We start from the raw sequence: 16,687 nt of genomic DNA, 5'->3' as shown, positions 1-16,687 counted from the left end.
GGAAGTGAATGGATTGCTGGAAATCAGGAGGTCCAGCCTGGGTAACATAGTGAGCTGTGTAGCCTGGCATGGTGGCTCATGCCTGTAATCCCGGCACTTTGGAAGGCTGAGGCAGGAGAATTGATTGGGTTCAAGACTTTGAGACCAGCCTGGGCAACATGGTGAAACCCTGTCTCTACCAGAAAACCAAAAATTCGCTGGTGTGACGGCACATGCCTGTGGTCTCTGCTACTTAGGAGGCTGAAGTGAGAGGATCACTTAAGCCCTGGTGGCAGAGGCTGCAGTGAGTCAAGATTGTGTCAGTGCACTCCAGCCTGGGTGACAGAGTGAGATCCTGTCTCAGGGAAAAAAAAGTAATATAAAATTGAAAATACACACATCAATCTAGATGTCATGGTAACAAATTAATGCTGGGCTCCAAGAAAAATGAATTGCTATGGACTGGAGTAGTCAGGAGAAACTTCACGTAATAGGCGGCTGCTGAGCTGGGACTTCAAGGTTGAGGACAAGTTGAAATTGTGGAGATGAGGTTATGCCAGCAAAGAACCATGATGTGAGCAAAATCAAAAAGACATAGGATATGTGGGATGTTAGAGACAATGAGTAGACCAGGATTGGTCCCACTGGCTGGTGTCCAGTGATATTTGAGAATGTAGTATAGGAAATATATTTGAAAAGTAAATTCAGGTAGTAGAAGACTTTATTCTGAAGGTACTGAGGAGTGTGGCAGAGATTTGCTAGTCGACACTAATGCTCATTACCCCTTCTTTCTGTGTGGCCATTGACATTCCTGATTTAACCAGATGCATCGGTATTCAGAACAAAACGCATTTACAGCTCTTCCTTACAGCTGTGTGGTGTGAATGGAAGTGGTGTTTGCTTCTGAGTAGGTCCTTAAATGGCAGAGGTATGCTTCCTTCCCTTTAACTTTCCCTATTGTCTAGCCTGTTGTCTGAAATACGGAAGTAGGGTGCTACTTTTGTCCATGTGAGCAAAGCAAACACCTCAGCTTAGTAGAGTAGCCAGAGAGAAGCATCCTGAGCCCCAGACACTTTCAGGCAGCCATACTTGGGGCTACTCACATATGCATTTTATGAACTAAAATTTCACTTCTATTTTGTTTAAGCCGCTGTATTTTGAGATGTCTAGTGTAGCAGCCAAACTTTCAAATTGAGCTATTTGTTGCTTCCTCCTAGTTCTCATGGTAGCCAGGCAAAACCTAGGGTGACCGCTGAGCTTCATGTATCCTAACACGCTGTATAAATAACATAATACACAAATGAGCTGGGAAGCTCTGCCTTTCTTACAACAAGGGGCCTCTGGAAGTGCTTGAGTAAGGAAGCAGCAAGATAAGAATAAAGTTTCACAAGAATTAATTTGAGTGACGTTTGGCAGATCAGTGTTGCCTGGGGCTAGGAGTGGGGACTGCAGGATTTATCACAGATGGGCAAGAGGAAATGTTTTGACATGATGAAAATGTTCTGGATCTTGGTTGTGGTTGCAGTTCTATGGGTATATATAGTTGCCAAAACTAACAGTGTACTTTAAAGGTGTACATATATTGGATATATATATATATATATATATATATGTGTGTGTGTGTATGTGTGTGTATATGTGTGTATATATATATATGTATATATAGTGTATATATGTGTGTATGTGTGTATATATATATACATATAAAATCTCCATAAAGAACTTAATTTGCCTTTGTGTGTATGTGTGTGTACAAGATAGAGCAATGGGAGGAGACGAGGTGAAAAGAGAGAACATTTTATGGCTTCCATCAAAGCTTTAGATAATTTACACTTGTTCTGCGGAAATAATAAGAAAGAAGTGAGATAGACAAGGGCATCATTTTGAAAGAAGAAGTAGTAGAATCTGGAGACTGATTAGACCTGGTGATATGGAATCACCTGTAGGAGAATTTGGCTTTTCTATGTAAAGAATCAGCTGAGCTTCACCACAGGTTGGTGAAGATATCACGTCACAAACTGGACAGAGTGAAAGTAAGCTCTGTCACATATTAGCTAAGTAAATTTATTCAGTCTCTTGGAGTCCCTCTTCTTCATTGGTAAAATAAAACGGGGCTAATGGTGCCTGCGAATTGCAAAAGAGTTGTGAAGAACAGAAAAAGTAAGTGTAAAGCACCTCCTACATGTGCATGGTACCTAGTACGCACCCCCGAAAGTATGAGAAAGAATGGTTGCAATTAACACATTCAAATAGAAAAAGAAAAGCATTCAAGATCAGGATGATATCAAAGATTCTCCTGTATATGATTCTAAGATGTGAGGAAATGAGAACTCAGTTAAGAGGGGAGACCAACCTACTTCTAAATCTCAGGATGGTGATAGGAAGGGGGTTGCACTTGGCAGTGGTTTTAAAAAGGCGGCAGCTCCTTTGCCGGAGAAGATTCAGTAGTATAGTCATTTCTTGTTTTCTTACCTCTCTTGACTCATCCACAGGAGTGGGAGTTCAGACAAAAGGAAGGTTCTGTGGCAATCTATTTAAGATTCTCCTCATATAAGATTTGGTTCCCAGCCCACTTTCTGTCAGGCTTCCTGAGATGGGAAAGCAATGCATAAAAAGTCTCAGGCTTGACAGTGAATTCTTCTGAGCTCCAGACTGAAATTTACAGCTGCCTGTAGACATCTCCATCTGCATGACCTGCAGGCATCTCCAACTCAGTGTGTCTCAGACCAAATTAATTACCCTCTCATACCCATTCCCCTCCAGTCTTCCATTGAGTATAATGCCATTGCCAATTTACCAGGCACAAAATCCAGAAATTTCCATTCTTTTATTTCTTGTCCCACACTACCCGAGGTCTATCTACTGCCAAGTTTCGTGGATTCACCCTGTTGTAATCTGTTTTATGCACTCTGTTTTTTGACTTCCATTGTCCTGGTAAGGATGTCTATCCCTCTCCAGGACCACAGCAACAGCAATCTCTCCAGTCTCTAGCCGGGGCCTGCAGTGTGGACAACTCTTGAGCACTCCATTTAGCTAGACTGTGGTCAATGGTTGCCCACCTGCCCCCCAGGAATTGCCTAATAAGTATATCTGTCTCATGGCCCCTTCTTTGTCACTTGGCTAGTCCAGTTAAATTAATGAAATATTTATCATTTCTCTTTCTGAAATCACTTCAGTGACTTGACTTTAGCCTACCGAGCAAAGTACCCAAACCAAATTTCATTCATTTCCTCTCCCACAGTGTCTCTTCAAGCATCCTGTGTGATCTGTCTAACCACATTGAACTATTGGTCATTGCTCCAAAATAATGTATACTTTTGACCTCAAACTCATGGCTCATGGAACGTTTTCCATGAGCCAGCTAGTCTCCACTGCTCCTTCTCATACAGCTTGAAGGCCATCTCCTGGGCATAGTTGCCTTAATTCCACTCTACTCCATCTCCTATTCTTAAGAAGGACCCCACTCACTGCATATTCCTTTATTTATTTTTCTTGTGGTTAGCACGAGCGTCTCTAACCCAGATTCCACAGTGTTTAAGGACAGACGTCATCTCTTGTTGCCATCTTTGAGTCTCCAGGGCACTCTACTTCTGAAAAATGGTGATTTGATTTTACTTTTTACCAGAGAGCACGTTTAAAAATTCCCAAAGAAACAGTTAACAGTTTTGTTTGTAATGTACCCAAACGGTGAATTCCCTCAGCTCTACCACATTAAATACACTTTTTAACTCACATGCAGTTTTATTATTCCACGTGCACTGCTGCCATAAGAGGCTTTTGTGGGCCATTGCTCTAAATGTCATTCCTTCCCATTAAGCAAGTGTATTATATATAAAGTTATTGTCTAAATTTATATTGACCATCCTAGAGGGTCGTAAATCAGGTAATACATCAAAATATCCTAAGTCTAAAAATGTAGAAATCAACTCTTATAATTTGAGGACTTTTACTGAACCCAATATATCATATTCTTGCTCTTGCTTCAACTATGAGACACATCAAAAAAGCAGCAGCTAAATTTGACCATTAAACAAATAATTCAAACAAAACTCATGGCTATCAGTTACTTGGGTATTTGAGGTGAAATTACAGGGATTTGGGGTGTTGAAGTTATTAAAAGGGAAGCTTTTGGCTCTGATTGAACAAGAAATGTACTCAGTTTCCATTTCAATCTATGAAGATTTTAAAGAGGGCAATTAATTCCAAGTATTGTATCCCTTGACTCATTTGAAGAGAATTTAAAATTTAAAGACTCATATTCTCTTAAAAATTAATAATAGTTATAAAACTGATACACAAACATTGAAATGATGAATTAACACAGATGGGCATATTTGTGTTATAAAACTGTGATATGCAACGATTGAAAAGATACATTAACATAAATGGGCATATTATCTCAAACAAGTATATTATTTAACATTCAGCTAAAAAGCAAAAGTAAAAATAAATGGGCACCTTTTGGACTCTTCTCAATGAAAACACATACTCTTATAGGTCTGTTCAGAGTTTGGAAATTAATATTAATAGCTTTATTCAATCATTCTTTCTCATGTTTTTCTCCTCTTGAAAATCTTCTCAAGTCGCATAAGTGCTGGTAATGTATTAAAAAATAGGCACAGACAAATCATTACTCTCTAGAAAATATTTATTGACACATTTTAATTTTTTCCATATTCTGAGAAATAAAATACACGAAATACAGTAAAATGCACTTTTCCCATTTCAAATAAATATACTATACTCTTGTAAAAAATTTAATAATCTGTGTAATTTCACCAAAGTATTTTAATCAGTGAAATAAAACAAAGAATCTTTAGATAAATTGTAACAGGTTTTAATGATTCTCATAAGCATTTTCTGGAGAAAAAGAAAACTATTCTCTGTATAACTATATTGACTTAGAGACTATTGCTTCTTGTTTGGAGAAGGCAAAGATAAGCTTTTTAAAAAAGTGTTTAGTGTCAAAAAGAGTCTTCATTTGGGAGAAAAACAGCATACAAGTCCTTTCTGAATCAACCAAGTTATGTGCAAATTTTCTTGTCAATACTTCCTAAAAACCACACTACATTCTGAATGATTCCTATGTATCACACTGGTAATTTTCAAAATTAGTGGTTAAGTATTTAAATTAACAGTTATATATGTAATATAAGCCCAGGACAGAATATTAAAGCTCTATTAACAGGAAAGGCAAAAAATAATGATGCTATACAGGACAAATTTTTCTTTTCATAATGGTTATTCTTAACATTATCGGAACTGAAATCTACTGAATTATACAGACTTAACGCATACTTATATACAACTAGATCCCTGATCACCTTAAGACAATGCGTTAGTTTGCTCTTTTAATTGGTAAGAATATTTTACTAACCAGCAAAAACCATATTTAGGTAGTCACCAATCTTGAAACTTTTCTGACATAATTTATCTAGCATCAAAAGAATAGCTTGCTGAGTAATGAAAGCCACTAGTATTTTCTAACTTCCTATGTTAGCACTTAATTAGTACTTTATATACTAGCTGGTAGAAGTATATACTGTAGCTCCAGTCCCACCATATGTGACTCGTTTGCATGGATGCAGAAATGCTAATCAAACCATGCCGCCTCAAAACATAACTGTGTTAGCTAAAGTCATACACAGGCTACACAGTGGGTATTAGATCTGTCTTCAGCATTAAAGAGTTATTGTCCAGGTGGTGACTTACGACACGAAACTCTTCCCTCTTCATTTTAAAGCACAGAATATTATATGCTTAGGTATTCTTTTATGGCAACATTTTTATTTCTACATATTTCTGAAACAGATAGTATGCACTCAAAAATTCACAAGTCCAATAAAACAAGTTTGTGGTTTTCTTCCGTGACATTTTGTTTTTATAACTCCTCCATCTCAAAGCGTGTATTAAAGCTGTTTGCCATGGAGGTGTGTTCAAAGATTCTAGACAAGCTTGGTTTCAACAGTTCTACTGAGGGACATGACAGGTGCTGAGAGGTGTCATTCTTCAAGGACATCATTTGGTCCGTTCCAGGCTCCCTTCTATCATAGTACAGAGCCCAGAGCAGAGTAATGGTGAGAATCATGGCCAGGATTTGTGTCACTCCAATGGAGATTCCCAGAAACCTCAGCACCTGCAGTTGTTTGGTTCCTCTCAAAAAGGAATACATTTTCTTCCCACAACCCTGTAAAAGAAATACACACTCAACATTACTTTAGATATGTTACAGAAGGCCAATAACAGTTAATACAATCAGACTATTTCGATCATAAAGTTTAAGGAAATGATTCTCAATAGGGAAAGCCTATGAGAAGGAGGAGAGAGGGAGGTGTGTAGCTTTTGATAAGTATCCAGTGGATTCTGATGAGCCAACCCCTTCTTTTGTCTTTCTCAAAACCTGAAATTGAGACACACTGGTATAAAATCAACCTCTAGAGCAGGGGTTGACAAACTCCTTTTGCTTAGAGGGCCAGAGAGTAAATATTTTAGGCTTTGTGGGCCATGTGGTCTCTATGGCAATTACTCATCCCTGCCACTGTCACAGGGAAGAGCCCATAGATGGTTAGTGAATGAATGGATGTGGCTAGGTTCCAGTGAAACTTCAAACACACAAAAAAGCATTAGGCCAGATATGGCACACCTGTTTATGATTTAATCATACCTCACACTGGTTTGGTAAAGTCGCTTCTCTGGCCACCTTACCTATTTGATAAAATGCTAGAAATTTGCACAAACACACACATACACATACATTCTGCGGGAAATGAAAATAGACATCACAAAGACAACTCACCAAAATGTAAATGTTTTTCAGAGTTCCACTCAAGTATTCTATGAGAGCTCATTCACTCTTAGGTTTATATGTCATTTTAATAAGCATCTTTATATGACACAGTGATACAGGAGATAGAAATTATTTAGGCAAATAGTGAGGGTAAAAGAGTCCTCAATGGAATTTCCCTTTTAACAGAAAGCAGCTTCAAAATCATTTCTTTTCTAACAAAAAAACAGTCTGAAAAATCAAGCTGTAGACATAGAAAAGCAAGCTGGAAGCTTGCACAGGTGAATGCCAGCAGCTATCCCAGTGGAAAGGGGCTAACTGGGAGCCAGGGATGTTCAACATGGAGGCTCCACCTTCCCTTTTCTTTGTCACTACACATACAGTAAAGAAACTGTATGTATGCCAGCCAGGCGGAAAACCTACCTGCATAATAAAAGATTGGGGTAGGAGTGGTCAGATTTCCACGCACTATGTGTGAAATGGCACACCTGCTCTGACCAATCTTTCATGCCCTGTGTAAATCAGACGTCGACTCCTCAAGCACATCGATAAAACCCACTGCATTTTGCTGTGGACCAGAGAACCTACTCAGAAACCCTCTCTGCAGGAGAGAGTTCTTCTCTTTCTTTTGCCTATTCAACCTCCACTCTTAACCACATTCCTTGTGTGTTCACATCCTTGATTTCCTTGGTGTGAGATAACAAACCTTGGATATTACTCCAGATAAATGATGCTACTTCAACAGTATAGTATAATGATTAAGATCATGAACTGCTATGTGATTTGGGGCAAGTTACTTAATCTCTCTGTGCTTCAGTTTTCTTGTCTGAAAATGCAGATAATAATAGTGCTTACCTATCCCAGATGTGGGGAGGATTAAATGCACAGGCACATTTTAACATTTTAAATAGTGCCTTATACATGTTAAGAACTCAACAGATACATCAGCTTAATATCTGAGCTGATGTGTCAGTTCACAGACTAGAAAGTAGAAAGATCAAATTAAAAATAGATGGAAAATCTATGATTAGCAGATATTAATGGGAAAGTATGAGATACAACAATTCATGAGAGTATGAAAACACCAAAAGCATAGCCTTATGTCACCAGTAAGTACTTATGCACCGCTCTATCCTACAAGAGCAAGGTGGCTGCCACTGTTTTACAGGACAATGAAATAACTGTCCAAAATGATTACTTACCACTGAAACACTAGATCATTAGCTTCCTGATGAAGCAGAGAAATACTTTACATAATTTTGGAAGAGTCACCTCAAAATTTGTTAAGTTAAAAAGGTTTGGCTTCAGACATCTGGCAAATTAATTTGCATAGCAACTTCATTTAACATAATTACCAAGTAATGTGGCACTATTTCTTTACATCTATCTTTCAGGAAATTGACATAAAACAGCCTTGGATCATGTTTAGCTGATTCCTTACCTACGTGCTCAGTACTTAGTACAAAAATGGATTGCTAGTGAATAAAGAATTAGCATGAATATATCCATATTTTGGTAATGACAATTATAATAGATGTCAGAATTAGAGGTAAACTGGCCAGGTGTGGTGGCTGGTATCTGTAATCCCAGCACACTGGGGGCCCTGGGCAGGCAGATCACTTGAGGTCTAGAGTTCAAGACCAGCCTAGCCATCATGATGAAATCCTGTCTCTACTTAAAATATAAAAATTAACTGGGCATTGTGGTACATGCCTGTCACCCCAGCTACTGGGGAGGCTGAGACATGAGAATCACTTGAACTGAGAGGCAGAGGTTGCAGTAAGCTGAGATCTCACCACTGCACTCCAGCCTGGGCAACAGAGTGAGACCCTGTCACAAAAAAAAAAAAAAAAAAAAAAAGAATTAGAGGCAAACCATTCAAGGATACAAAATTTTAGCTACACAGGAGGAATACTTAAAGAGGTGTATAATACAACATGGTGGCTATAATTAACAGTGTATTAGTTATTAAAAAGGTAAACCATTCAAGAAATATATATGCCAATGATTCAACTACATAAAATACTGTGAGCCAATTTTTTCATTTTTAACTTTTCAATAGTCTCTGAGGCTTACCTTGCATCTATATTGGCTTAAGATCTCCTACCCCTTAGAATAATTCATTTTAAGCTAAGAAACTGTGCCAGAAAAGTCATGTTTCCTGGAGGTCATCCAAGATGGCTGAATAGAAACAGCTCTGGAGTGCAGTTCCCCAGCAAGAAGAGCACAGAAGGTGAGTGATCACTGCATTTCCAAACAAGTTCTTACTGCCACAGACCAGGAGATTCCCAGGCTGAAAAGCACCACGAGCTTCCAGCATGGCTGTTTCAGCCAGCACTGTGGATCTCTACTCAAAACACTCATACACATCCAGGCAGCCACTTGAACAGGTGCCTGGAATGCCTGGGATACAGAGACACCCATTCAACTGAAAAAAAACAAGGGGGGGGCTGAAACACGGAGCCAGGTGATCTGGCTCAGTGGGTCCCACCCCCCACAAAGACCAGCAATCTGAAACACTGTGGACTGAGAGTTTCACAGCAGGTGCCGCTGGACCTGGGACAGTCCAGCTCTGGTGTCAGCCATTACCGAGGCAGTCCACCATTACCGAGGCAGTCCGCCGCTACCGAGGCAGTCCGCCGCTACCGAGGCAGTCCGCCGCTACCGAGGCAGTCCGCCATTACCGAGGCAATCTGCCTTTACTGAGGCAGTCCACCATTACCGAGGCAGTCCACCTTTACCGAGGCAGTCCGCCATTACCGAGGCAGTCCGCCTTTACTGAAGCAGTCCGCCACTGCCGAGGCAGTCCGCCACTACCGAGGCAGTCCGCCATTACTGAGCAGTGTGCCATTACTGAGGCGGACCACCGCTACCGAAGCAGTCCACCGCTACCGAGGCAGTCCGCCACTACCGAGGCAGTCCGCCACTACCGAGGCAGTCCGCCATTACCGAGGCAGTCCGCCATTACCGAGGCAGTCCGCCTTTACCGAGGCAATCTGCCTTTACTGAGGCAGTCCACCATTACTGAGGCAGTCCACCATTACTGAGCAGTGTGCCACTACTGAGGCGGACCACCATTACTTAGGCAGCTCTAACAGGAAGTTCACAAAACAGCTGGGCAGAGCCCATACCAGCTCAGTAACGTCTCTGCTGGCAGACTGCGGCTAGACTCCCACCTTGCTGGGAAGGGCATCTCTGGAAAAAGGCAGCCAAACCAAGAATGAACTGCCATTCACAATTGCTACAAAGAGAATAAAAGACCTAGGAATCCAACTAACAAAGAATGTAAAGGACCTCTTCAAGGAGAACTACAAACCACTGCTCAAGGAAATAAGATAGGACACAAACAGATCGAAAAATATTCCATGCTTATGGATAGGAAGAATCAATATTGTGAAAATGGCCATACTACCCAAAGTCATTTACAGATTCAACACTATCTCCATCAAGCTACCTATGACCCTTTTCACAGAACTGGAAAAAAAAACCTTAAAATTCATATGGAACCAAAAGAGAGCCTGCATAGCCAAGACAAACCTAAGCAAAAAGAACAAAGCTCGAGGCATCATGCTACCTGCTTCAAACTATACTACAAGACTATGGTAATCAAAACAGCTTGCTACTGGTTCCAAAACAGAGATATAGACGAATGGAACAGAATAGAGACCTGCAAAGCAATGCCACACATTTACAACCATCTGATCTTTGACAAACCTGACAAAAACAAGCAATGGAAAAAGGATTCCCTGTTTAATAAATGATGTTGGGATAATTGGCTAGCCATGTGCAGAAAATAGAAACTGGACCCCTTCCTAACACCTTACACTAAAATTAACTCCAGATGATTTAAAAACTTAAATATAAGACCTAACACCATAAAAATCCTAGAAGAAAACCTAGGCAAAATCATCCAGGGCATAGGCATAGGCAAGGACTTTATCACTAAAACATCAAAAGCAATGGCAGCAAAAGCCAAAATAGACAAATAGGATCTAATGCAACTCCAGGGCTTCAGTACAGCAAAAGACACAATCATTAGAATGAACTGGCAACCAAGAGAATGGGAAAAAAATTTTTGCAATCTACCTATCTGACAAAGGACTAATTCCAGAATCTACAAAGAACTAAAACAGATTTACAAGAAAAAAACAAACAAACCCATTCAAAAGTGGGCGAAGGACACAAACAGACACTTTTCAAAAGAGGACATGTATGAGGCCAACAAACATGAAAAAATGCTCATCATCACTGGTCATTAGAGAAATGCAAATCAAAATCACATTCAGATATCATCTCATGCCTGTTACAATGGCGATCATTAAAAAATTTGGAGACAACAGATGCTGGAGAGGATATGGAGAAATAAGAACACTTTTACGGCCGGGCACGGTGGCTCAAGCCTGTAATCCCAGCACTTTGGGAGGCCGAGGCAGGTGGATCACAAGGTCGACAGATCAAGACCATCCAGGTCAACATGGTGAAACCCTGTCTCTACTAAATATATAAGAAAAATTAGCTGGGCATGGTGGCGCGTGCCTGTAATCCCAGCTACTCGGGAGGCTGAGGCAGGAGAATTGCCTGAACCCAGGAGGCGGAGGTTGCAGTGAGCCGAGATCGCACCATTGCACTCCAGCCTGGGTAACAAGAGTCAAACTCTGTCTCAAAAAAAAAAAAAAAAAGAACACTTTTACATTGTTGGTGGGAGTCTAAATTAGTTCAACCATTGTGGAAGACAGTGTGGCTATTCCTCAAGGACCTAGAAATAGAAATTCCATTTGACCCAGCAATCCCATTACTGGGTATATATCCAAAGGATTATAAATTGTTCTATTATAAAGACACATGCACATGTATATTCATTGCAGGACTGTTTACAATAGCAAAGATCTGGAACCAACCCAAATGCCCATCAATAATAGACTGGACAACAAAATGTGGCACATATACATCATGGAATACTATGCAGCCATAAAAAATGATGAGTTCATGTTCTTTGCAGGGACATGGATGAATCTGGAAATCATCATTCTCAGCAAACTGACACAATAACAGAAAATCAAACACCACACGTTCTCACTCATAGGCAGGTGTTGAACAATGAGAACACATGGACACAGGGAGGGGAACATCACAAACTGGGGTCCGTTGGGGGAGACTACAGGAAGGACAGTGGGGAGTAGGGAGATTGGGGAGGGATAACATGGGGAGAAATGCCTAATATTGGTGGAGGTTGGAGGCAGCAAACCACAATACCGTGTATGTACCTATGCAACAATTCTGCATGATCTGCACATGTACCCCAGAATCTAAAGTACAATTTAAGAAAAAGTAATGTTTCCTTTTTAAATCTGTGAGTAAAACAAGGCAGAAGTTGATAATTAAGTACAATTTATTATGTTTCATATTTTGGCACTGTTTTAAGTCTATTTCAGTTTATCTTAAACAATCACATTTATTTTTAAAATGATACAGTAAATTCTATCACCTAGGATGACTGGGGAATGAGACCTATTAACATTGAACACTCTAGAATGGGAGGTTGGCCTTGGAAGTCATGAATTCAACTTTTTATATTTTAAAAACATGGCAAAAAACACTTGTGGAGTGACACAGCAAACCTGGCATAGGAAGGACCTCCAAAAAATCTCTCCTCATGTAAGCAACGAAAACACCAGCAAAAAACTGTTAGCCTCAAATTTTCTAGAATTTAGAAATTAACCAGTCTTGCAGAAACCCAAGGAATATTTATTCATGAAAAGCTGCTGAATCTCAGTAGGAACAGCAAGTTGTGAAATTTTAATTTGCTCTATTCCCATCCCTGCTCCCCTTGGTAGCCTGGAGAGCTAAGAGCCTGCAATCCTGGTGAGAACTGGCAGCCTAGCTGCCACCAGAGGGGGCAGAATGGGGTTGCACCTCATTGAAAGCCACATTCCCAGAGGAGTGTCATTGTATGTCTGGTGTTGTGGTTCCCTGGAAGACCCCACTCAGAAGGATGTCTTTATTTAACCTGAGCTTGAAGCTCAACTAGGGGAGCAGCCTCCTCCCCTTCCCTGCCCAGAAGGTTAGCAGTAACAGTCAGAGGTAGCTATTGATCTCTGAGGCTGCCTGAGGAAGTTGGTAACAGTTGTACACAAGGGGGCTTGAACAGCTGTGACATATTTGTGGAGATCTAGAAAATTACACACATGAGTAGGGCTGTGCTTAGGTTCAGGAGCTGGGCATAGGCCCAGGAAAGACCTTCAAAGATCCTAAGATCTCTACTCTGGCTTATCTTGAAATTTTTTGCACCCTTGGTAAAGACAGGGAGAATCACTGGTTGGTTCCAGGCATCTAAGGAAATCTGTTCATTCATTAACTGACCACTAAGCTAACCGAGCAGAAACTTCTCAGTGACCATACATGACAAAGAATATAGCCTTTACAGAATTAATTTAGAAAATGCCATCAAATCCACAAATCAACACCAGCAAATGTTGAAGAGGTAGAAGAATATTATCTCCAGAGCTGTCACATTATATTATTTAAAATGTTCTGTTATCTTAAAAAAAGTTATAAGGCATGCAAAGAAATAAGAAAGTATGACTCACAGGGGGCAAAAAAACAATCAATGAAATTGCAATTCTAATGAGAGGGACTCCCCACCTTATTAGGCAATCCTGTCCACACTGGAACAACACTAATTCCTAACAACCCTCCCCTTGTTGGAGCCTGCTTTCTTTGTAAGGATGCACTGGTTCTAACTCTGCTCTCAATTCTTCCCTTTTTCATAAGGTAGAGAGTCATATCTGTAGAATCTAACATCCCTTTCCTTTTAACTATTCTCTTCTCCAGGCTAAATAGTCCTAGTTTTCAAGTTTTCCAAATATGTACACTGCATCACTCTGTTGATCCTTTTCTAGACCATGTTGATTCTGTCAATGTTTCTTTGAAAATGTCATTGATTTGTAACTTTAAAGAAACTAGAAAATGCAATGAAATATTAAGACAAAGTTTTTAAATATGAGTTTGGATTCCAATGACAAAAAAGCTTTTTCGGTTGCCCAGAAATGGAGACGTGCAATTGTATTGACATGTAACATAGTTGGGACTTGGTATCCTTCCAGATCACTGGTCCCTGAAGATTACCTTCACATTCAGGTGGGCAACTGTGCTTTATTCCAACTGAAAGTCCTAAGACTTCTCCATTTTTATAGCAAAATATCAGGTGATCACTTCCTCATTTTTATTTAAAAAACACACAGTTCATTCCTCAAACAAGACAGAATTTCAGTCCTTAAATTTGTCATCAGAATTCATTAAATTATATTTTATGCTTCTTTGTCAAGAATCTCTCCAAAAGAGGTGTCAACCACATATTATTTAAAAGAAATGAAATCAGTTGACATCTTAGTACTTTATGTCCATCCGTCAAACCAGGTCACCAAAACTGGAATATGTTAACCTATGTCCTTGCATATTATCCTCCACCGAGGTGTATTTTAACACTGTGTATTAGAAAACACCATAAGAAACTGCTCTATAAAATTTGTGAAAAATAATATTGAAGATATTTTTTCTTGATAAAGTAGTAGATATAAAATCCCACTTGATAAAAAATGTATAGTTTTGCCCCCTTTGAAGTTAGAATGTTTGCTCTCCTAATATTAGAATTGTGCTGATGATTGTTCCTCCTTTTCATCTGGGCCGTCAGAAAGCTGAGAGGCAAACAGGACACTCAACCACAGCAACTGTGTCTGTCTTCATGTTAAGAACATTTGCTTACTCTTTCCTTTAACCTTGACTTTCTAACTCTGCTTATATGTTTTTATTAAGTTACTGTATTTTGTTGTATGCTGCCCTATATCCTTTAATAAATTCAATTTTTTAAAATACACAGTATAAACGTAGAAATAAAGAACATTTCTCTATAGTACATACAATTTAATATTTCTTTGCTGATTCATGAGGCATGCAGAAGCTTGCAGCATACAGGTGTTGATATAGTTAGTACATTTGAATCTACCCAAATCTCATGTTGAAATGTAATCCACAGTGTTGGAAGTGGGGCCTGGTGGGAGGTATTTGGATCAAGGGGCTAGGTCCCTCATGAATGGCCATCCTCTTGGTGATAACAGAGTTCTCACAAGATCTGTCTCTTTAAAAGTGTGTAGCACCTGTCTCATCTCTCGCTCCTGTTCTTCTTTGGCCATGTGATGTGTCTGCTGCTGCTTTGCCTTCTGCCATGAGTCAAAGCTCCTTGAGGCCTTCCCAGGGGCAGATGCCATTATCCTTTACCCTTCCAGTACAGGGTGCAGAACCATAGCCAATTAAACCTCTTTTCTTATAAAGTACCTAGTTCTCGGGTATTTATCTGTAGCAATGCAAGAATGGCCTAACACAGGCATCATGCTGAATATCAATGAATCGTTTTCACAAGATCTTAAAGTTAAGAACCAACTTTTCAAAAGAATAGTTCTCTTCTTGAGAGGACAGTCAGTATTTTTCCAGATTTGTCTGTATAAGATGATTGACCTCTTCAGTCACACTGTAAGTTCTTCGTTTAAATAGCCCCAGGGTTTTCTGTCTGTTCTGAATCATTCTTAGTGAAGTAATTCAACATGAACATAACCCTGAGCATACTTTGAGCCAGTCAAATAGTTATTCATAAGGTTTACATTCTTCAGTATAAACTTGTCTTGAAAAGTAAGACATTAAATCTACATAAAAAAATGTGATTATATGTATTTATTATACTATTTATAGATATTTAGTTGCATAAACAAACATTTCTGTAGAGTGAATAAAAAAGGAGACAAATGATAAATTTCATTTCAATTTACAAATAGTATTTTATTCAGAATAGGAAAGAACTGAAGTGCACTTACTTGCTTTTCTCAAAATAAAATACTCTAGATTGATTTTACTTGAATATGTTTTTTTCCTAAATAAAGCCAGGTTAGCCCCTTGTTAATAACCTCAGATAATTCAAAGATATGAATAAGACATGTTGGCTAACCTACTTTACTTTCTACAATATTAAAATTCTGGTCAACTATTAGCTGTAAATAATGACAGTACCTTTATCAGAGAAAAATCACAAATCCCTACATTTCCTGAAATCTATTCTAAGGTATGTAAGAATGTCTCATTTCACTTCAGGAAATTATACACTTGAAATTATTCTCTGATCTACCTCCAAAATGAGTTTCTAAAATTGGAAGAACACGCATGGCTTTTCAGTACTCAATATTCACAGGCCACATCAGAAAGTTGGGAGGCCTTTTAATGTGCTTATGAAGATAAGTATAAATAAAATCTAGGTGCCAATACATGCCAATATTAATGTTTTTGTAAATAAACATGAATCTCAAGTTCGAGATAACTATGTTGATCATCAGATGCAAATATACAATCTAGCCTTCTTTCTTCTAGAATTGAAGTGCATGATAGTATTTAATGAGTTCACAAGATTTAAACAGGTTAGATCAAAAGTTCTACACTGATAATCTTAAACTCAGCAGGCCAATTTAAAACAAAAAATGGAGGCAATAAAATTCACTACAAGACTTTCTGTTCTCTAGCTCTCTCTTAAGAGAATAAAAAGTTAACTAAATCCGTGCATAGGAAACGCAGTAGAAAAAGTCATCTTACTATTTCTTAATATATGAAAGGTCCTCATGTCTCACTTTAAGCCTTACAACATCCCTTACATAGGCTGAATAACTAAATGTAAAACACTGCATTTACCGATCATTTTTCATTTTTACCAAAAAATGTAGTTACAAAGAGGCTAGGATCAGAAAACCTGGAAAGCTCCATGCTCAATGGGCAGAGTTTGTTCACAAACCCCTCGCGCAAACATTTTCTCTCAGGGGGGCCCATTGGGGCACCTTAAATTTGCATCTATAAGAAGTTGGAGGCTGTTAAAACAAGCAAAGTGAGAAA

At 39.1% G+C, this 16,687-nt stretch overlaps 1 protein-coding gene across 5 annotated transcripts in view; it reads right to left on the bottom strand.

Moving 5' to 3' along the window:
- Nucleotides 1–4,609: 4,609 nt before the first annotated feature.
- Nucleotides 4,610–16,687, bottom strand: part of TSPAN12 (tetraspanin 12) — a 74,136-nt gene continuing 62,058 nt past the window's right edge. For all 5 annotated transcript variants that reach the window (XM_002752078.7, XM_054237769.2, XM_035254909.3 and 2 more), the window contains one exon: nt 4,610–6,166. In XM_002752078.7, the coding sequence (XP_002752124.1) occupies nt 5,861–6,166 (306 nt within the window). In that variant the 3' untranslated portion in view covers nt 4,610–5,860. The remainder of the gene's footprint in view (nt 6,167–16,687) is intronic.

Source organism: Callithrix jacchus, chromosome 11, assembly GCF_049354715.1.
Source record: "Callithrix jacchus isolate 240 chromosome 11, calJac240_pri, whole genome shotgun sequence".
Classification (NCBI taxonomy): Eukaryota; Metazoa; Chordata; class Mammalia; order Primates; family Cebidae; genus Callithrix; species Callithrix jacchus.
Note: the sequence above shows the minus strand (reverse complement) of the source record. Positions and strands in the feature narration are given on the sequence as shown.